Source organism: Manacus candei, unplaced genomic scaffold (genome assembly GCF_025592945.1).
Source record: "Manacus candei isolate 608988 ecotype Guabito, Panama unplaced genomic scaffold, ASM2559294v1 h1tg000034l, whole genome shotgun sequence".
Taxonomy (NCBI): Eukaryota; Metazoa; Chordata; class Aves; order Passeriformes; family Pipridae; genus Manacus; species Manacus candei.
Window position 1 is genome coordinate 6,931,990 of NW_026138082.1, and position 23,365 is coordinate 6,955,354.

Genomic DNA, 23,365 nt, shown 5'->3' on the forward strand with positions numbered 1-23,365 from the left:
CACATAAAGACATGGAAAAAACCAAAACTATCACTGGTGGAGCAGAAAGGGCTTGAAAGTAAACACTAACAGCTTTTCAAAAGGAAACATTAGCCGATTCCCATAGAGGTTTTTCTGAAGGAGGCAAGGTCATACATATATTTTTACAGTCTTTTCTAAGAGTCATAAGCCTTATTTAAGTTTAGACTTTGTTCACTCTAAATTCAAGTTTCCCAAACCTTCCTTATCATAATTTTTTAGTTTTATTTTCTTTTTAGGCATAAGTTGTATGCCAGTAAACTGCTGCGAGCAATTAAAAAAATAATTCCAAGGTCAGTCAAGACCATAACATTTAAAAGGCATTCTCTTAGTACATGAATTAAAGCATTTCTAGCATTAGCCACTGAGAACTCACTGCTTCCATGGGAATCAGTAGGCAGAAAGGACACCCAAAAACTCTTCAGAGTAATTGTGTTGAGAGGCATATCATTCTCAGAAGTACTGAAGAAGTACTGAATTTTTTCCCTCCTTGTTTTTCATCTGCCTATTAAGTCCCTTTCACCAGAAAAGAGAAGAGAATCACGGAAGAACTGAAGTTGGAAGGGACCACTGAAGGATATCTGGTTCAAGCCCCCTGAACGAGCAGGACTACCTAGAGCATGTTTCTGAGGACTGCACCCAGACAGCTTTTGAGTATCTCCAAGGATGGAGACTATACAACATTTCAGGGCAATCTGTATCACTGCTCAATCACACTCATGTTAAAAATGTGTTTCCTGATGTTCAAGGGGAACCTCCCGTGTTTCAGTGTGTGCCCATTGCCTCTGATCCTGATGAAAAGCCAGTAATGAATAGGTCAACTTCTAACTTAGGTGATGAACTGAACATGTAAAGTTTCAGCTTCCTTCTGATTATTTACAGATGTGACCGGATCAGCAAAGAAGTTAAAAATAACTAGTGACTCAGAAACTATAAGGCTTGATAAAATATTAAAGTGAAAAAACAGCCTTTTGTTTCACTAGAAAATCCTATCAGCACTAAAGGTGAATGACTGGAAAATTGTTAAGAATGTGACTTCTTAGAGTACTTAGTATTACAACTTATATTAATTTAATATTCCAATTAAGACAAAAACAACTCTTCCCCTTCATACAGTTGTAATTTCTATTATTTGACTCGTATTTAAAATAAGTAAACTCACACTTTTTCCCATTCTCTCATTTTCTATTTTTGAATTTCACTTCTGTTTCTGTGGTATTCAGCAGCAGTAATTAAAACTGAACACATCATCCCCTTGTAGACCAAATCTAGACAATTTCTTTAATCTTCATAATAAAAAACCCACATGGTTCCCACCTTTTTCCTTCTATCTCCTTGTTATTATTTTTAAGCCTCTTCATAGTGTCCTGAGTTCCAGACTCCTGAAAGAAAATATAACCCTCTCCAAACACATCAGTGCCAAAGAAAACCTAACAAAGAATCTTTTCCATCAGGTGGCACAACCACTGTAACGACAATACCACAGATCTAATAAAAACACCTTCCATTCTTTATCAAGGAAGATTTCTAAATAAAGACAAGTCTTTACTAATATGGTAAGGTATATTTAACTTTCTCTGTACAACTATCAAGTAGAACATATTTAACCCTAAAAAAATCTAAAAGGAAATTAATTCCTTCACAGTATTGTAGCCTAGAATAATTTTACCAAAAGGGCATACATTTATGATTTTATCCTTTAATTAATATCTTCCAGTTTAAAAAATTAGAAACAGTAGCACTCACACAAATTCAAATTCATTACCTTGGCTAGCTCAATCTTTAACTCTTCTTTTTCTTCTTCAGAAATCATATTGGTGAAATCAACGTCAGCGACCACATCTTCATCTGCTTCATGCAATGACTGGGTTTCCAACAGGCCTTAAAGAGTTAAAAGGTCAAGACAACCATTATTAATCATTTCAGTTATTGATTATACCAGTTATGGTACTGGCCTCCCCTAAAATCTAAGAACATTATAATATTCACCCACTAGGAAAAAAAAAACCAAAACCAAAACCCAACCTTTTCCTGCTACAGATCATCTGGATTCTGTTTCTCTTTGCTTCTGAAAAGGTATTGGAACTATCAGATGACAATGTCTGCACAAAAGCAATTTAATATGTATAAGCACCTCTCATTCCAAGAAAGCAAACACCTTGGACCCCACTAATCCATGATAAGGCATTTCCTTGCTTCTAACAATATGGAAGAGAAAAAGAAAGCTTTTTCATCAAAATAAGAAAGCTAGTTAATGTGGATCATAGATGTAAATAGCAGCAATAGTGCACTGAACAATAAAGTATATCACTGAGCAAAGTTTGCTTTAAAAGCACCTCTGATTGCAGCAATTTGAAACCTTTACAGCTGTACACAGTTTGCAGAAGCAAATGTCATACCTACTGTTTGAATTTTGTAAATGTTAGTGAGAAGCATACCTTGATTGCTCAATCTAAACTTGTGAAGGGTGGATAAATATACTCAACCTCCAGTCACTTTCTTCTTTTGCATGTCCAAGACCACTAAGCATAATAAGCAAGATAAGTGCATACAAAGATGTTTCCAAGACCTGGGCCTGCCTAGTATAATATGTACAGATGAAACAAAATATATCCTATCTCCCAGTCATTCAGTAAAGAGAAGATCGCTGGGGTTCCAATCACTAGGAGCCACTAAGAGCCTCTCATTCTTTATGGTCTGCAAAGAAAACAACATGAACCATGAGATAGCAGAAGACATTCTTGTTCCTTTGGAACTTGTTTTAGAGTTCTAGATCTTTTTCTGTTGTGGAAGAAAAATCTCCTTCAGGTTACATCTGGGACAGCACTTTTCCCTTTATTTCAGTTCTTTAGTGGGGTAATCAGCCATCTCTGCTGACTCCTAACACCTGTATACTGCTTACTGTGGAAGAGAATAATTTCTTTCCCAGGTCCACGGGGGCCTGTACACTCTATTACACAGAAATCAGAATACAACTTAGTTAAGTTTTCGCATTAGGGAACAGAGGTTACAAGCAGTAAGTCTGTTGAAATAGAGTACTTTACATTTTCATGCAAAAAACTAAGCTCCCTCCAGCTTTCTGTCATTTCCCAGTGTACCTGGATTTCCTCCTGTTTAACAGAAGTGATTTGATTCATACCATCAACCTCGCTGCAGAGCACAATGGGGTGAACTCAGCCTTGTTAATTACAACCCTCCCTGAGTGGGAAGAAAAAGAGCAGCAAAACAGGTGCTGAACCCCTGCCTGGCACCATATGCAGAAAAAGATCACCACCCTTAAGCACAAAACCTTTTTAAAAACATGAAAGCATATAGAAGTAGTTGATATCTTAGCTATTACCCAAAAAGCTGCTTGCCAGGAAAATCTAGATTGCTGAAGTCCCAACAAAAGAAAAGCACATTTATTCAGTATGAATACTCCCAAATCACCTTTATTAACACTCCTCCATCTCCAAACACAATTGTTGTTTGGTATTTGAGGATTAATAGTGTTGCTATGGAAATCAAGCTAAACTTAGTCCCCATAATCTTGAAAGCAGTCTCTTTTTCCATGGATGGAGGAGCATCAGTACAGGGCAGCTCTGGAAAAAATCTCAGGGGCAACAGGGTTAAGGTTGAAAACCCTTAAAGGAAGCCTTGGGGTAGATGTGAGATGAGGTGACCTTGGAGCAACGGATCCTTGAGCTAAAAAGAAGGCAGACCTATGCTCAAGGGACAGCATTAGTTTGTGAATAACATTTAACTAGATCCAACTGTCAAGTTTAAACTTCAAGACTGGACTGCAATTACAATCCATTCCAAAATAGCACATGCACGTCAATCTTCTGTATGATCCTCTGCAGTGCAATGCCAGTCCCAATTCTTACCTTTTGCTTCTTGTTTAAGTCTTCCAAAATCTAATCTGATCCTTTAGTCTCTACTTTCTTGCTCAAGCCACTACCAGAGCCTTCCCTAATGGTCATTGCCCCTGTGCAAAGGTTTCACTTCAGTCACCTCACAGTTCCAGTCTGAACATCTCTCCACCGTACTATGGGTCACAAATTTCTTTAAGTTAGTCTCAGTTCAGAAACTTCCTCACATGAACCCTATCACAAGCAACCAATTCTCTCAGTTCTTCCCAGCTGTTCTCAGTCTCTGATATTGTTGCACCACTTATGACTGACTACTTCTGTCCTGGGCCAGGACTAGCAGTGTAAGTAGGGTGCTTCAGTTCTAGTGCTAGGTCATATGAACTCTTCAGTCTCTTTTCCCCACTTGAGCAACTGACAGTCATTTCTGAAAACGTATCTTCACCATTGCCTTGGGCTACCCTCACAGTCCACTTCTCTAATTTACCTGTCTTAGTCTTCATCTTAGGAAAGAGGGGAAATAAAAAACATTAGGAAGACAGCAGGCTTCCTGAGGCAGAGGAGACTCCAACTCTTTCCATCTACTGAGAATGTAAACATAAAACCTGTCCCTGTGGTTTCCATCCTAAAGAATTTAGTATCCACAATTGCTACCAACTGCACAGCAAAGTATGCAGGCAAGGTTCCTGAGATCTTATTCTTCTGAGTCTATTTTTTTTTTTAATTTATGTGCCTGTCTCTAGTTCCCCTTTAATAACCACTGAGTTCTGTATTAGATTTCAAAGAGTTGGAGGTCTTTTAAAACAAGTTTAATGAAAACAGTCAGCTGGCAAAGAAGATTTAAAGTAATGTCACAGACAGAGTGGATGCTAAATAAGCTCATCCTTATATGAGGTATCAGAGAAGCCAAACAGGGAAAAAGGATAGTTCACAAAATCCGTTTTACAATAACAGGAAACAATTTACTTCTGGGTACCACAGCATTCATTCCATGAAAGCCCACCTTCTGTGAGGTTCATATAGCACCTTGCCCAGGAGGAGTTCAGCACAGCCTCAGGAAGAGCTATAGCATTAACTTGATTCAAGGAGTCAGCCAACCACATGACACAAAACCACAGGAAATTAAGCTATCAACATTTTGCTACTCATAGAAAACTTGTTAGTTTTTCAGTCTCTAAGGATAACAGAAACTTGCAGCAAAATTCACAACAATATATATAAGAATTGGTAATGATTGTGGTAGCCAAACAGCTCCTATTGCTAAGTACTGCTAATACCCCAAGTATTGCTAAGTACTGCTGACCTCTCACCTTCTACTCTGTGTCCTCTCAACCTTCCCTGTAGTGTTCCTTCAACCAGGCAGTCTGGAAAATACACCTTACAGATATTGGTTATAAATGCAGCAAGCACAGAAACATAACAGAATAAAAGAGCTTAGTGCGATTGCTGATATATCTTGAATTAACCACATGAGCAGTTCTTTAAGAATCAAGTAACAAGTTAGGATCCTATTGAGTGTGTTTAATCTATCTACACATTTTGTTAAACATACTTAATCTAACTATTTATGAAAACACAAAAACGAATGAGTTGATTCAGCTAAATGGTTAGAGTTAAGTCCAAAAATCAAAAAATTTTTCTACACAACACAAGCAGGCCAGATTTAGGTATCTAAAAGCCAGAATTTTAAGATAATACTGCATGTACATTCAATTCCAAAAATTATTTACTTTATAGAGGAAAAAAGAAATCTGCACTTTAGCAAGGCAGACATTAATTCATGTGCATGAACAGACATTCCGTTTATACAAACAGTTCCTGCAGCTGAGAAGGTAACAGAGCTTTTCTTTTCAGTTTCATGCTTCTTCCTTTGGGGTAGAAGGAACTTAACTGATTTCCAGTAAACCTGGAATTAAATATATCTACATAGTATATAACTCTATAGATAAACATATATCTACTCATAGTCATAATGTATTTTACATATATAAATGTAAATATCATAATGTATATACATATATAAATAATCTGTAACTTCTCACAGGAACTAAAATACAGAATGGCATTTTGATCAGATGCCCAAGGCAAATCTTTCCTGCAGTACTGGAATATGATAGATTTTACAGTGCACCTCAATTTCCATTCACTGATCTCCACGTTTTCCTTTAAATTTGCTATCTTAAATCATAGTATTCAAATGATCATTAGCTGCTTATTAAAATAATATTGTTGGGAAGTTGCAAATCTGGTCAGGTAACATTTCAAGGCTCAGTTTTCCCAATGGCTTACTGAAAGTATGGGGAAGCTATAAAATTAATTTAAATCATCCTTTCTGCTAACTTACAGGATCAGGGAAAATATTTATTACTTATTAACTTTCAGTTAACGCTCCTGATGATAAAATACAGGGAGACTAAAATTTCAGAGTGAAACGTTTCCCAATGGTTAAATTAGTTTTCCGCAAGAAGCGACACATACACGCCTGGTCAGAAACATTACTGCCAAATTACCAACTGTTTTTATGTGCAAGGAGCTAAAACAGTTTTACCTGCACATAATCTAGGTTTTCTAAGTCTAAATTTGTAAACACCAAAAGAACCTAGTCTGCTAGGATTCCCACTTGATATTAAGTTTAATGACTTCATTGCACTGAGACTCACAGTATTTTTAGAACTGCAAGATATCTGATACTCCCCAGACCACTACATAAAGAAGCTTTAATCCTGCTAAATGAAAATTCTGCATAGCTAAAGGCATCGTTAAAGCAGCAACAATAAGCAGAGCTGTTACAATTAGGACATTATATTTAAAATGGAGCATCACAGAGATCAGCATCTACAAGCTCAAACTTGTAGATACAACAGTATGAACTCGCTCTCTGCTAGTTAGCCACTGCAAGCTATACATCTCATCAGCTCAGGCATGCTGATAGCATAACATACTGCTCTGGAGCCTTGAGTCAGGACTGCTGCTTTAGATCACAGGTATACCTATTGCTCAGAATTTGTGGGTATCTCTGCACTGTGCTACATTGCACAGCCAGTAGAACATTCCTAGCAGTCACTGGTTTCTCTCTCTACTGTCTTCTTGCATGCTTTAGTCTCAGACTGAGGGAAGTTCTGTGACTCCCTAATGATGACAGAGCCAGCCTTTAAGGGCAGGTGACCACTAAGCAGCCTAGCATCCTACAGCACACTTGAAGGGATGTCATATAAGTTCACCTACAAGTACTGCTCTTGTACAGTCTCAAAATCCTGAGTGGGCATAGAAGAGAACCGCAGAATATCCTGAGCTGGAAGGGACCCATACAGGTTATTGAAGTCCAGCTCCTGGCCCTGCACAGGACAACCCCAAGAGTCACCATGTGTCTGAGAGGATTGTCCAAGCACTTTGTGAGCTCTGGTAGCCTTGGTGCTGGAACTACTTCCCTGGGGAGCCTGTTTCAGTCCCCAACCACCCCCTGGGTGAAGAACCTTTTTCTAATATCCAACCTAAACCTCCTCTGACACAGCTTCAGGCCATTTCCTCGGGTCCTGTCACTGGTCACCACAGAGAAGAGATCAGTGCCTGCCCCTCCACTTCTTCATGAGGAGGTTGTAGACTACACTGAGATCTCCTCTCAGTCTCAAAGGAGACTGAGACATTTTCCTCTCCTACCCAGCTATGTAACTTGACCACACACAGGTACTTAATCTGGGAAAGATAGTTTTTTTGCCAAAAGATGCATAGGTACTAGTTAGGAGCCAGGAAGATTTGGTCACTCTCAGAGGGAGTTGCACAAGTAGCAGAGTCATTTCCAAGATTAACATAAAATCTTTGATAGCAGAAGAAAAAAAAAGAGAATAAAAAACCTGAAAGGTCAGTGTAGGGCTCCCAATGCACCCTCTTTTCCTGACTAGTATATGTGTGCTTCCTCATGAAGGATTTGCAATGAAATTGCACTCCCCGCTCCTCTTACCCACTTACCCAGAAATACTAACAATCATGCCTTGTTTCTAGCCTCCCTAAGATCTTCCTTTATGGTGAACTTGCCACCGGCTGCCGCAAGAGAGGAGCCTCAAAGAGAAGATAAAAGGACTCCCTGAAACAACATCTCAGCCTTGGCCATATTGATCAACAGAACTGGTCTACTCTGGCCTCCAATCGGGAGGTCTGGAGACACACCATCTATAACACTGCTGATGCCTTTGAGAACGCACGCAGGATCACTCTTGAGGAGAAAAGACAACGCAGAAAGAATCATGCCTTGCCTTGCCTCCACCTAAGGAGTCTTTCTGCTGTGCCTTTTGCAACCAGTCATGCCTGTCTCGTATTGGCCTTTTTAGCCACCAACACGCTTGCAACAAACATGGGTAGAGCCTTCTCAAATCTTTGTTCGCGAAGCCCAGCCATGATGATAGAGGATAAGTGGATCTTCCAATAAGAGAATCTGTAACTATTTCATAAAATTTAAAAATAAAACTTATTTAATAAAATTTAAGAAATTTACATATTTTATTTAATAAAATGTTTAATAAAATATTTTATTTACAATATTTTATTTACATAAAATATTTAATAAAATTTAAAATAACCAGATAATACAATGATAAAATCCAAGGCAGGTATCTAAAGGTAAAGATGTTTTAATTAGTGCTTTTTATGTATTTTCTCTGTATTAATCTCAGGCCCTTGTTCTAGATTGTTATGTATCAGACTAATTCTTGTATGTTGACTGTTTAAAAAAAAAAACACCAAAAAAACCAGAAAACCCGACCAAAAAAAAAAAGCTCACACTATATGCAGTGATGTCTATTGAATTAACCATAATGGCAGCAAATATAAAGTCAAGAACATCAATTTCCATTTGTGTACATTTTCTGACATTCATTTGAAATATATATATATAGATGATCCTTTATTCTAATGAAATACTTAAGAATTGAAGCCCTTTTACTGCTCTATTTTTTTGTTTCCCAACTAATTAAAAATAGAATGCCTACCTTGTTATCTGGCATTCATATCAAATAGTGAGAAAACAACTCCTAATTATATAACCTTTCCAGTAAGCAAAACGACTTGTTACAGCCTCTTTTGCCATGTCATTAGAGTTTCTTCTTTAAAATTGGAAAACTCTTGTTTACAAATTTAAATTGCAATTAAGTCTTCAAAGGGATGAAATGATAAGTAGAACAAAGGAACTGTCCAGACACTGCATTAGTGTCTTTGATCTTCTTTATAATGTAGTCTTAATGACAGATATAGAGATTAAGGGGGGAGAAGGGGGACCAGAAGCAAGTACTAAATAACTAAATTGATCAGAAAAAACTATCAGAAGTTGCAAGGGTTTCCAGTACCATTTTTTCCACTACAAAGCTATGGGAAGATCTAAATAGGAAAATATGTTTTCATTTAATTCACATAGAAAACAAACTACTGAAGGAAGATCTTCCCTTCTGTGTCTGGTTCTATCTGTGGACAAGTCTGAACTGCTTGAGCCCAGCAAACACCATACAATCTGCCTTCTCCCTAAAGGACTTAGAATATAAGGAAGGTTGTTTTCGAAGTTATGATTGGAAAACAAACTTAAGAGGCTGGATTCATCTTGGTTCAGAGAGGCAAGAATTCAAGACACACAGGTCATGTAGATTAAAAATGTAAACATTAAAGAAAACTACAGATTCTACTTTTTGAAACCATGAGGGCTCAATCTTTTTTCTCTGAGTATGCTCCTTGGAAGGGAGAGATGGATGGGCAAGTGTCTTCATTTCCTCTCTCCAACAGGCTCTGGGTTTGGGGCGGTATTAAGGGGAGGAAAGGAGTACAGTTTTTGGGTGTTCAAGAGCTCTAGGATGTAGTCTAAAATCTCAGAATGTGTTCCCAGTCATCCTGGAGCAGCTTATTACAGACTTTACTAAGGTTTTCCCTTCCATCTCTTAATGCCTGCAAAACCAAGCAATAATAAATCCATCCATACCTATGAGATAGACTGGTAGGTTTCTAAACAAAGGAATGCTTTTATTTGAAGCTCCTGGATAAACAGCTGTATTGTGCTGATTCTTTTCTCCATTTTAGTATAATAAGAAGAAATTAATCATACCTTGAGGATGTCTATCTTATTTTTCCCCCAGAAACCAATGACACAGCTGACAGTCTATGCCAGTAAAGAGACACAATCTACACACAAATAACTGGCAGAAAACAGAACTGACAGCTTGACCGCTGCACCAGGAAGCCACGCACACTAGTAAGGAGAAGTGTAGTGGAAAAAAATGAGAATAGCAGTAATGCTAAAACAAAATACATATCACTTACTTCAACCTAAGACCTCAACCTGAGAACTGATCTTCCTAAAAAAATAATTATCTGAAATGTCCCAAAATGCAAGGGATGATCTTGTGCATTTTATCCAATAGTAAGCTCTCTTTGTTTAAAATAATAATCCTGCCTGCCTGGGCAAGAGAAGGGTGACATTTTCAGGCTGTAGCTATGGAAAAACAAAGCACTTGTTGTGAAATGTAACAGTTTAAAGACAGCAGAAGACTCTTTGTATTATGTTAAACTGAAAGTAATGACAGCATTGTACCACCTTCTGTGCTTCCTACTGATCATTCTGCACAACTTTCTGTGATATCAATGGGAAGAAAAAGATGCTACAAGCGGAAGGATTATCCTCTCTTTCCTTTCTTTAGGTAGAAGAGGGAAGGAGAAAAAAAAAAGAAACAAGATAAAGTCACGATGGAATAATAGGGAATGAGAAAGTGCAGGACACTGACTTCTCCGCAAATAAGGTACTCTAGAAACTGTAACAGACTGTATAAATCAAATGAAGGAATAAAGTATATATAATCAGACTAGAGAAAAAGCAAAGTAGGGGAAGATAGCTATGATATGGAAATGCTGGCAGTCAGAGGTGGAAGTCATCAGTCACATTTCTTAAATCCACCCTTTCATACTAAAAATACATGAAGGTACATTTTTTTAATCTCAGAATAGACAGACACCTGGGGTCCCATCCTCTGCTGGTAGAAGTGACTGTAATCCCATCAATTGTATAATTAGGCTCACGCTTCATGTCATGCTCATCAATTCACCCTCATCTGCTTCACTGAATCAAAATCACTGCAACTTAAATGCAGGATTTAATAACCTTTCTCTTCTAAGAACGGATCAGTTTACTGTACTTTTCTAAAGCCCAGTGCAAAAGAATATAATTAGATAGCAATCTAGTTGCAGTGTAGTTAAGCTCACAAGCCTCCTCAATTAACTTCCAACAATGTATCTGTACTGCAAGAAGTGATAAAATTATATTTTTAATTAAAAAATAAATTCTTCAAGTAGTTATAATTTGTATCCTTTAGCTCTCAAAACACATAACTAACAATACCTTTAAAAGTCTAATTTAAAAATGAGTAAAATCTTAATGCAGCCAGCAGGTTGCTTGCTTTCCCCACACCCCAATTCAGGAATCTCAACATCTAAGGCAGATGTGTCACTTTTGGTCCTGTAAACATACTAGGGAAAATACACAGGAAACAATTATAACTGGATACATGACAGATTCTTTATTCCCTTCAGGCTCAAATTCATTATTGCTTTAATATAGATTATCTCGGCATAGTCACATTTACTAAAGTACACATTTAGGAATGCTGAGAGAGAAGGGAAAAATTATCTTTCCCCTATATCTGCTCAATCTCTCACAGTGGGAGAGTAAAGATCACAGTTTTAAAGGACCGGGGCTGCTTTTTTGCATACTGTTTGGCACAAAACGTCCATGATCTGTGACTAAGCTTTGTAGGCAGTATAATTATAAATTAACAACAATAAATCATAGAATGATCTGGGTTGGAAAGGACCTTAAAGATCATCTAGTTCCACCCCCCCTGCCATAGGCAGGGACACAGTCACGGAATATGCTGAGTTGGAAGGGACCCACAATGATCATCAAGTCCAATTCTTAGCCCTGCACAGGACCATCTCGAAGAGTCACACCATGTGCCCAAGAATATCATCCAATGCTTCCTGAACTCTGTCAGGCTTGGTGCTGTGATGACTTCCCTGGGGAGCCTGTTCCAGTGCCCAACCAGCCTCTGGGTGAAGAACGTTTTACTAATATCCAACCTAAACCTCTCCTGACTCAACTTCAGGCCATTCCCTTGGGTCCTGTCACTGGTCACCACAGAGAAGAGATCAACGTCTGTCCCTCTTCTTCCCCTCACGAGGAAGTTGTACACTGCAATGAGATCTCCCCTCAGTCTCCTCTTCTCCAGGCTGAACAGATCAAGTGGCTTCAGCTGCTCCTCATACGGCTTCCCCTCAAGGCCCTTCCCCATCTTCGTTGCCCTCCTTTGGATGCTCTATAAGAGCTTAATATCTTTCTTTTATTGAGGTGCCCAAAACTGTCACAATATTCAAGGTGAGGCCACACCAGTGCAGAGCAGTGTGGGACAATCCCCTCCCTCGACCAGTGGGCGATGCTTTGCCTGATGCCCCCCCGGACACGGTTGGCCCTCCTGGCTGCCAAGGCACTGCTGACTCATATTCAACTTGTCATTGATCAGGACCACCAGGTCCCTTTCCGTGGCACTGCTTTCCAGACACCTTTCATTAGACCAAGTTGCCTGAAGCCCCATCCAACCTGGTCTTGAACACTTCCAGGAATGGGGCATCCACAGCTCCTCTGGCCTTGTTCCAGTGTCTCACCACCCTCACTGTAAAGAATTTCTTCTAAATATCTTATTTAAACTTACCCTCTTTGAGTTTAAGGTCATTACCCCTTGGCCTTACCTTAAGGCCATTACTACTACATGCCCTGGTGAAAATTCTCCAGCTCTCTTGTAGGCCCCCTTTAGGTACTGGAAGGTGCTCTCAGGTCTCTCTGGAGCCTTCTCTTCTCCAGGCTGAACAAACCCAACTTTGTCAATCTGTCTTCATAGAAAAAGTGGTCCAGCTCTCTCATTATCTCCGTAGGCCTCCAAGTCCTTCTTAAGTTGGGGGCCCCAGAGCTGAAATCACTCTCTAAGTTAGGAGAAAGACACAATTACTTCTCTCAGTTTTTCTTAATATTTAATGTTAGATTACATAATAGCTCATGGCCACCAAGAAAAGGCAGTGAATCAACACGCTCCTCAGATCAGACATGTCTTGTGTGTCACATCCACCTCCCTTCCTCCCTCCCGCTGTCCCATTTTTTAAGCACCACCTGCTTCACCCCTTAATCCCTTCATAATTAAAGACCAGCTACTTTGCACCAATGCACTTTTGCCTGCCTAATGGGGGTCATCTGACAGTGTGGACCTCCTCTAGTCTTCCCTAAATAAACTTGACCTACTCTTGGATGCATCTATCTCCAACACAATTGTATTCCTATTTAAAACCAATAAAAATAAAGCTTATTTATATGAAAATTATTTGAAAACAATCCATTTTAACAGACACAATGGCCATGTACTCTGTTGCACAGGCCCTATATTCAAGACAAAACAAATTTTTATTTTTTAAAGCAAATACTACAAACACACTGAAAACCAGCTCACTCGTGTGCCACCTCGATTCCTGGAAATGCACTGTCTTACGTCCAGGCAGTCTTGCTCTGACAAACCTGGAACTTGGAGTTAGTGTGACACTAATTCTCTGCACACAGGCCACACAAAACACTCCTCAGTCAGAATAGCACCATCGATCTGGGCCTGCCCAACTCCAAGTTTCACCTGTTTTTCTCACAAGTTTTTTTGCCAGCATACTGAGCTGTGAAATGAAGCACTTATTATTCCGCTCCTAATGTTAAGCTTCATGTTAAGGCCTTCAGAGTTTTCGGCATCATTAACTTTTTGGCTTTGCCAACTCAGTGTTTTGCAGAATGCCATTACAAGGAAATGTGTCTGCTTAGTGAGGTTGTGAGTGGGGGCATCTGGGGTTTAGGCCTCAGGTATCTGTGAATTTCCTATAGAAACAGGCTTTCCTTCTGTCGGGCAGGGTCTGAAGACAGAGGCATGCCCCATGCAGCCAGCCCAAGTGACACAGATGACCATACTGCAGGAAGGGAGGCTATTTATCAGAGCAGGAGACAGAGACTGGCACTTCCAGACACACCATACAGTCTCAATATTTGAGGTTCCTGAATCATCCTCAAATACCCGCAGAAAATGGCAGCTGCCACAGGCAGATTTTATGGTTTTTTCCTTGAAGATCACTGGGAAGATGAGCCCTGAACCAAAGAGGGTCAGCTTCTCCAACAGCTGCTTTGGGCACAGGCCAATGGGTAAGAGAGGTAAGGGGTTTAGTTAAGCACAAGGCATGAGTTGTTATACCCCTGAGGTTGCATTAAACCACACTCAGTGGCAAGAACACCATTCAAACCTCTAACCTATCTTTACAGATCACCGAATCTGGAATCATGCCTATTTTAACTTCAGTACCTTAGAACGGTCTAGATGGAGAGCACAAGACAGTCTTTGTCTTCTCTTCACTCTTCTACTACCTTAAGTAAGAAGATTTTTATGAGGAACTTGTTGCAGGATGGACATAAAAAAATGTACTTTTCTGAAATAAACCAGTATTCCAGTGCTTGCACGTCTGCTAATAACTTCCATTCACATCTTCATCCCTATTCAACTTAATTGTTAAAACTTACTCTCTTCTGACCCTTCCCTGTCCTTGATTCCCATGCACAGCACATAACTATGACCAGAATACTGCTGCTCCCTTTTCAGGTCATGTTCATGCTCCATATTTCTGTGCAGAACTGGACACAACCGAGAAGCCTTCTAATTCTGGATCTAGTTGTAAACCTGGTTCCCATCTTTGAACCTCTCCCAAATGAGTACAAGCTATTATCATTACATACTCTAATTCCTTGTGCTTACTGCAGGCTTCATCAATATTGCTCATTATCTATGCTTCTCTGTTTTTTGAAGCAATTTAAAACCAAGAGAACACATATTTTTCCTCTGCCTGTAATATCTGACTTCCAGTTTCCTGCCGATATCTGTTATTTATCTCTGCAAAGACCCCATGTAAGTCTTCAAGCCTGCATTGTGATTCAGTTTATATGAATGACATTATTCAGCAGCCTTTGTTTTGTTTTTTTTTTAATCAGTAAGGTTATTCCAGTAATTGTTCCTTCTTCACTGTCATCTTTTCTTTGCTATCAAAGCTGTGGCACCACCTGGTGCACTACATGACTGAAGGATTTACTATTGCAAGACCACAGGGCTTCACTGGTTCTTCATCTGCACATAATAGTGTACAGCTGGCTAGATAGTTTAATTACATGACAAACATCATTCTCTCTGATCATGACTTTGATTCCTTCCTCCCACAACAACAAGTTAATAGCTGCCATCTACCTAAAATACTTTGAGCAGCAGATAATCTTCTGTTCTTGGCATAATTGCCCCTCTGACTCTGTAATGTACATACATTTTACTTGTCTTTAAGAAAAATCTGGATGTGTTTAAATACAACTATCTCAGATCACTTTTTAATGAAAATTTAGCATGCACCAGCCCAGCAGAAAAAATATCCAAGGCCTTCAGAAGATATTCTAACTAGACACATTCACACCACATCCTCCTCTAAAAATCTGCCAGCATTTCTTAGCGTGACCTATCTGTGATCTACTCAGTGCAGTTAAGAACATTTTAATTAAAGTGAGAAACATAGAAAGAGGAATTAGTTAAGCACCTAAAATGCCTGAGCCAACATCAGCTTGACAAGTTACTACTAAATCCATCTGAAGCACAATGAAAACAGTTATTCCAAGGAAGCTATGCAAAAGTATTTTAAAACTTTAAGAAGGTTATGAGAAACCTGGTCGTAACCACAAACCTTCACCACCTTAGTCCCACCGAGGTGACAAGGCAATTTCCTAGTGAGGAAACTGGTAAAAAGAGAACATCTGAACAAACAGGTGAACACAGAAAAACCTAACTCTACTGAAGAAGCAAACATGGAAAGCATCAGCTCCCTTCAGCTCCCATTTATAAATATTTACAGAATATAAATAATACAGTCTTTTAAATTCATACCATAGATAGTTTTAAATTATGCTTTCCATACTTTACTTACAATTTATAAGTTAGTAACTTTATTTATTAGGCAATTATTAAATACAACTTTAAAGTGTGGCACAGGTACTGAAGAGAGACAACTTATGCATTTAGTTGGCTAAAGAGGAAGGTGTTTCACAAACTAAAGTAAAACTCAGACAGAAATCAACTGTATAAATGGAAAGAAAATAAAACAAAGAAAGGTTCAAAACAGAGGGAGAAATAGCTTGGGCAGGATCCTTGTTGATCAACTTCATTGATCAACAAACAAAAGTAGCCCTTTCAGCAGGAAAGCACGTGGAAGTAAACTGTGCTGCCTGCTACATAAACATTTTTTACTGGGAAAACCAACACTGTATCTATAGGCACTTCATGCTTGCATGAATATCAAAAGTGTTTTCAGAGTGTAACTTTATATCTCTCTCTGCCTAAAGTACCACTAGAGCCCTAGTTTCAGTGTTATACGAAATGCTAAACTTTTGCATTTGAGAAATAAGTTGTAAGATAATAGAACTTAAAGTACTTTTAACAACAAAAACATTAAAAGTATAATTTTGTCTTTAGAACAGCAAAGCTGAAAAGTGACTGCTTTCCATTACACATTTTAAGTAGTTTCATTAAGTTAAAACACTTTACTGACTAGGTTCTTGGTGGGCAGCAAGGATAAGTGCAGGCTAAAGTAAATGGTAACAGGACAACTTTACAAAAAACAAACCCCAGAAGACCAACAAAAAACCCCCAAAAGTAAGCATTTTTCCCAACAGGCCTCCTTGCTTTAGAAGGAACTCACTGCTCAAGGCATAGCTTTGCCTTCCATTTCTGGAAATGGCATAAGGCATTAGACCTTGTTCTGGTTTTATACCCCCTACCTACTTCTCTGAGCATCCTGGATTCTCCTTCAGTGATTAGAAATGCAAAAGATGTAAAAATTACCCAAGAAATGGATCCCTGACTACATAGTTCCTAAGCATTCTTGCACTTGTTATACACTTTCAGAAAAGAACATTTGCAACAAGATCCTCTCTGCTACCTATCTATTTCTTTGTACAAAGTGAAAGAGGGAATAAGAGGCAGTACAAGAGAAAGAAAAGGGGGAATTACTGCTAAAGTACAATACAAACACTTCCTAAATTTCTTTCCCAATTATTCACCTGCAACTCTTAACCACACCATGGATGCAGAAGTGTAATGATGATAGACTAGTTAGATATTATGATTTTGATCCATGGATCTCAAATATGGCTAAGCAACATTACCTCTGTCCTAGAGAATCAAACGAATCAACTACTACGCCTAGGGTTTTGGAGAAGGTCAGTGTGACATCTGATAGTAGAATCCACATTTGTCATTCCCCTTTCACGATTTCTCATACATGATGAGTTTAGAGAATGCAGCAGCCAAAAGGCACAGTTTAGAAAGCAGTGATAGGACTAGAGCATACTATATATATAAAGTTTGGCATTGCAACTGTGCATTTCTGTGAGATATAAATACAATCAGATAAAACTACCCTGCTCAGATCTCATATTTATCTACTACCCCAAGAGGTATTTTCTAATTAGAAAGAAAGATTTAATTTAACCCTTAAAACACATTCTGAATCAAAGGCAGACTACAGTCTTTCTAAACCCAAATTCTAGGATTATACTAATATAAGATACTAAATGATACATAAATTTCTAAATATGGCCACACAGAACATCCTTCAACACTTCTGCAATCTCCTCCCAAGCTTGTGCCACATCCTTCAAGCAGCACGCAGCCTAAGCAAAGCATCTCAAAAGTTCCATGTATTTCTGTACTGTACTAGTCATCAAGGCATGTCAGGTCAGCATCAGGAAACTCATCTTTCCACTACTGCACTTTACACCACTGACAACAGAATCAGATTATACTTGTGTTGCCTCACAGTAGGACTCATACCAGCAGTACTGTGAAAATAAGAAGATACAGGAGAAAAAATAGAGCAAGAATTTAAAAACATGTTTTAGGGTTTGATGTGTTTGTTTTAATATTTTCTACATTTTATATCTTCATGGTTAGGAAACTGGCAAAGTTACAAAGCCTCATAACATTGGTCCTAGATTTTAGAGAAGGTATTTCCTTTATGTATCTTTTTCAAATCCCACCAGTATTCTATTCTCAGTTCTCAGGTGTAACATGAAACCACTGAAATTTTCTCAGCCTCAGCAAACTGAATTTCATCCTGTGACAAGTGTCATAAAGCTGAAAGCAGCACAGGTTCAAAGGATAAAAGAGAAGCATTTACTTGCTTAAAATCTGATATACACCAAATAACTCATTCCACTCATGTATTTTCTCTCCTTGTAGTACAAAAAGCATGAAAGAGCAATTATTTTGAGCTTTGTGCACTCTTTTGTTAAATATTTAAGAATCCTATCAAATATTACAACCCTACCTTTTTCACTTGACCTCCTCTTCATGTGGTCTTATTAACACAGCAGCTGAAACTTCCATCATGCAGTGAACTAAGCAGGTTATCACTAGATGGTTCAATTACACCAATATCCTCCTGACCTTCTGTGAAGTCTTACCTCCTGCTTTCCATAGCAGGGTCATGGTGAGCTCAAGAAGGCAGTATGGAGACAACACAAATCCCTTGATAACTAGAGTGAATCCTGATGCCTCAAGAATCATGTGCAGCCAGGTACTTTTTTTCCCATAAAATAATTATACTAAATCAGCTCCAAACCACCAGTTTTACTCTGTCCTTAGGGGAAATGTGAACTAAGAACAAAACAGTCAGTGCTCCTTGGTAAAGTCACCAACCTCAAACACAAGGTTAGGGAAGATGCTGCCCTCTCCAGCATAACACAGGACTGCTTTGGTGTGATAGCCACAGCACTGCTGCTGCTGCAGCAAAATCATCGTGTGTTCCTTATCCCCACCTTCCCACTGTGAGGCTGATCCTCTATCCAGATTCCTATATGTATTAGTAACCACAGGAGTAGCTAGCAAAGAGAGAGGGAGAGAGAAGGCTGATCAAGATGCCAATGCCATTTTGCCATCTGTACACCATTTCACAGCATTCCTCACACATTCCTCAGCAGTACCTCCCACCACGGAGACCTCAGACCACCTGACTGTGAAGTGGCAGGCGCCACTGTGGCAGGGAGAGGACTACTGGGCTAATGCTGTGACTTCTAATGATATTCCTCTGATCATAAATTCCAGTCAAATTGCACATGCCATGACGCTGTCTCTCTGTAACCTCTCATGCCAGATGCAGCTAGCTTGAGGATCACAGAAGGAGCATGTCAGCTGCACACAGCAGAGAGAAGCGAGGTGCTAAAGGCCTCCACGAGGTTAGTTCATCTGAACTAACCACAGCTATCACCACAATACCCAACAGATGAGTGCACACACAGCAAGCTACTATGGCTACAATGCACAACTAGCTGAGGATGCAGAACACCTGTCACGAACAGCTGTAAGAATTGCTAGGACAGGGAGATGCCTCAAAAACCCATTTGGAGGTCTGAAGTGCAAGAAGTTGGTTGAGCTACCTGGGTAGGAAAAAGGGAGCAGAAAGCTGCACACCAAAGCTTTGTCAGAGTAAGAATCAAGAAAGGATACAACAGAGAAAGAAAGTATGATTATATCTGGATACATAAAGAAAGGGAGAAGAATTGCAAAAGGAGAGAGATGTTTTATGAGCAAAGCTCCAGTGTTAAAAAGTCACATAGATAAAGACATCCATTGTACTGCCATTATTACAGGACATTCACAGTTTTAAACTAGAAGGCAGGACTACGCAGGATAGCCAGTTAATCTGGACTTGGAGTAGAACGAGTATGATGAGAGGCAAATACACAGTTCTGATTTTCCTCTCTTTGAGAGAAACACTGTTCTTCAGACTTCCAAACTTTTCACATGAAAAATTACTGACAGGCATTTGAAGGAAAATAAATATGCTCTTATGGAATTTTTAGCACCTAGCATAAATACAGCTGGTGTGTTCCTGGACCAGCTAGCTCTAGGACCATTAAGAAAAAAAAATAATCAAAGAGAAGAGCACCCAGAGACTTAAAGACACATTGTCTGTAAAGGGAAATTTATTATTTTTATTATACATATGAATTTGCTTACATGGAACATCTGGTTATTTTTAGAAAATAATTTTAACTTTAACTACTATTACTCTGTCTGGTTGACTGCCCCATCTAGTTCATTTGCATGAATGTTGCAAGACATATTCAATATGCTTAAGGATAACAGTAATTCCATTTCAGTCCATGAAATCTCTCTACTATAAAGTAAATATCAAAGCCTTAACTTTCACAGTCTTTGGGGCATGGACAGGTATTATGTTATGCCTTGAACCACACAGAAACTCCTGATGTTTAGCTGTGACCTCTACCCAGTACCTTGATACAGTTACTCGTAATAATTTTCTCCAGAGTTGCATTAAGATTTATAAGGTTGATTCATGCTGCTATGTAAAAATTCTGACAGAAATGATTTTCCTGCTCTGAAGAAATGTACATTTTATACTTGCACGCATGTGTTTCTTGAACATGAAATTGCTCTACTCAGGCATAGCCTCCCTTAAAGACAATACAAAATGGCACAAACAACATATTTATGTAGAAAAGTCCTTCTGAATAAAATCTGTAAATTGTTAAACATGAATTCAACACCACTTTTAAATGCATAGCTTTTACTTTGTCTTTTCAGTTGGAATGCAATCTCCCAGCAGAGCACACTGGAACAAACCATTCAGGATTCATTTCTCTGTAGGCATCTGAAAGGTTTTTAGAGGCAATTCATAAACTCTTTCAAACATATACAAGTTTCTCCTGCTGCTTAAGCAGATATTTGAAGTGGAACTTTTCTCCAAGCAAATTGTTATTGTTTTGTTAGTAAACTCCTATAACTGTGCTCTGGAAATTGCACAGTGGGTTTGAAAAATTCAGATTTCTGGCCAGTGGTTAGATGTACTTAATTGAATTCGACAGCATTAGACACATGCAGGTTAAATTCTTTTTGCCAGCAAGGCTCCATAACTACAGTAGCATGCACTTACTCAAGTCTAGAAGGAAGGGGGTATTTTGGAACAAAGGTTTGCTGGCATGCAAGTATCTAGCACAAAAATCTTAGCTTGTACTACTTGTTTATCAAAGTAATATTTTATTTTTTGTTTTAGTAATGGGAGACTTCTGAGAAACTGTAGAAATAAAACACACAAGTGAGAAACAGAAGAAAAAAGTGACTTAAAATTGAGTATAGGTAAGATGAAGCAATTCAAAATGCTCTTATATTCATCTAGAAGAACTTATTCAAGACCTGTGGAAGTAACAGAGTTGCTGACCCAAATATACACTAGCAAAGCACATTTACTGACCTGAATTTTTAACATGCACTAAGAACCTATTTACTGATCTTGCTAATCAGAGAAGGTAAAAAAATCACATCTACATATGCCACTATCTAGCTAATTGGAATCTGATACTGTTTTCCATCAGTTCCACAAAACAAGAAATGATCAGATTCCTTATCCTATGAAGTTAATGTTTAAAGAACAGGAGCTCCCATCATAGTAGCTGTACAGATGTATTCAGAATTTAGTTTAAATAACAGTCTTATTCTATAATCTTAATAGTGACTTTTAAAAACCCTGTGAACTGAGCCACAGACCTATTTATTTTGCCAAGCAGCTTCAGCCATGCATCCATTAGGACAGCACATACACCACACTTGCTGGAAACACCTTCTCTTTCACAAGCATCATGAACTCAAATTTCCCGCTGTATTCCCTTGTGTACAACCGTATTTGCAGGCAAGAGTTGTCTCTCAAGTGCATTTGTTTAAGGTAGTTTTTAACTATTCTGGAAGCCTATTTTTTCAGTTAGTTTCAATGAGCATATGTCTCCCTCTTACTTCATTTCCCTGTTTTATAGATGACATAAAATGTTTTCTAAACACTCTGCTTTTGAAGAAACATTTGTACCACCTGTGTAGTACTGGTGACTTCCAGACGTGTGGTGAAACCATGAGGTTCTTTAGAAAACAAAAGCAAGATTATAAAGGTGAGCAAGACCTGTGTATGCTAAATACCTTGGGTTGACCCAAACATCATTTATAGCTCGCATGAAAAGTTTGTTCTTTGGAGGTCAATTAACTTTACCGAGAGTGTAAAGTCATGTATGTATGCATGTTAGTCCTAACTGTTGCAATAGAAAATGTTCACCTTAAACGAACGGAGTGCCGTGTTTGCAAAGCTGAAGAAATACTTCAGCGGATCCAATTTTAAGCAGCTCTCGGTCCCAGGGTCCCTGCTGCTGGAGGCGCCTCCCGCACGCCGAGAGCTCCCAGGACGAGGACGGCGATGCTGCTCGGGCTCGCACCGTCCCGACCAGCCCCGAGAGGCAGCGGCTGGAGCCTGACCGGGGGATAGCTTTCCGAGGAGGGACGGACAGCCAGGCAGGACACGGCAAGACACACAAAATTACTTCAAACCCAGAAAGCCCCAAACCCTTAAGGGACTAACTTAACCCGGAGCTGTCTGCCAGCTAACTGACCGTGAAATGCCTAAAGCCAGCAGGAGGAGAAAGCGGCCACCACCACCCCAACCATAAGGAAAGCCAGGGGAAGCCCGGGTCGGCATGGAGGACGGGACGGAGGACGCATCCTGGCCGAGCCGTGCCGTGCCGTGCCGCGCTCCCCGGCCGAGCCCGGGGCCGCCACCACCGGTGTGGTGACGGGAGCCTCCCACGGTACCGCTCATGGGCACCGCGCTCCTCTCGCCGCCCGGTGCCCGGGCCGCGCCTTCCCTCGGGCTCTCCCTGCCGCCGGGCATCCCCGCCCCGAACTCCCGCTGCCCCCGCGCCGGCTTCGCCCTTCCCGAGGGGGGAGCGGCAGCCCCCGGTAGCGGAAGGTCCGTGAGCCCCGCGCCGCCCCGAGGGGCTCTGTCCAGACGAGACTCACCTCGTGCCTGCGGCTCCATGGCAGAGCGAGGAGCGCTGCCGCCCCGCGCACCCCCGGCTCCGGCGGCGCTGACAGCCGGGCCCGGGCCGCGCTGCCGCCCCAGCCCCCGCCCCCGCCACACAACCGGGCCGGGCGGCGCCACCTCCCGGGCACGCGCGGGCGCTGCCACCGCCGCTCACCTGCGGCGTCCCCGCTCGTCCCGTGCCAGCCCGAGGTCAGCCCTCGTCCCGGCGCCCCTCTGCCGCAGCCCAGCCCCTCGGCCTGGGCCAGCCCCTCAGCTCCAAAGGGCCAGCACCCGGCTTCCTCAGCTGCACAGTTGTTCGCCATCTCCCCCGCGTAATGCCTCAGGTCACGGCTGCCCCCGCTGACGGAAGGCACTTGGGACTTCTCCGGAGGGGGAGCAAGGAGCCCCGGGGCACCGGCAGGTTACGCTCCCCACCTGAGCAATCGGGAGTACCTGGTGTCACAGCGGCACAGTGAACTAGTTAGGTGCCTTTCGTGAATGAGTATTTGGCTTAT

General features: G+C 40.3%; 1 protein-coding gene across 5 annotated transcripts in view; it reads right to left on the minus strand.

Annotated features, from left to right (window-relative positions):
- TPD52L1 (TPD52 like 1) overlaps positions 1–23,103 on the minus strand; it is a 53,085-nt gene extending 29,982 nt beyond the window's left edge. The window contains exons 1-2 of one of the 5 annotated variants that reach the window (XM_051792294.1): positions 23,026–23,103; positions 1,784–1,899 (exon numbers count right to left, since the gene is read on the minus strand). In XM_051792294.1, the coding sequence (XP_051648254.1) occupies positions 1,784–1,831 (48 nt within the window). In that variant the 5' untranslated portion in view covers positions 1,832–1,899; positions 23,026–23,103. Of the gene's footprint in view, positions 1–1,783; positions 1,900–18,167; positions 18,230–18,453; positions 18,473–22,846; positions 22,931–23,025 lie in introns of those variants that run through there. The other 4 variants (XM_051792295.1, XM_051792298.1, XM_051792297.1 and 1 more) reach the window with 4 other exon arrangements.
- Between the last annotated feature and the right edge of the window lie 262 nt (positions 23,104–23,365).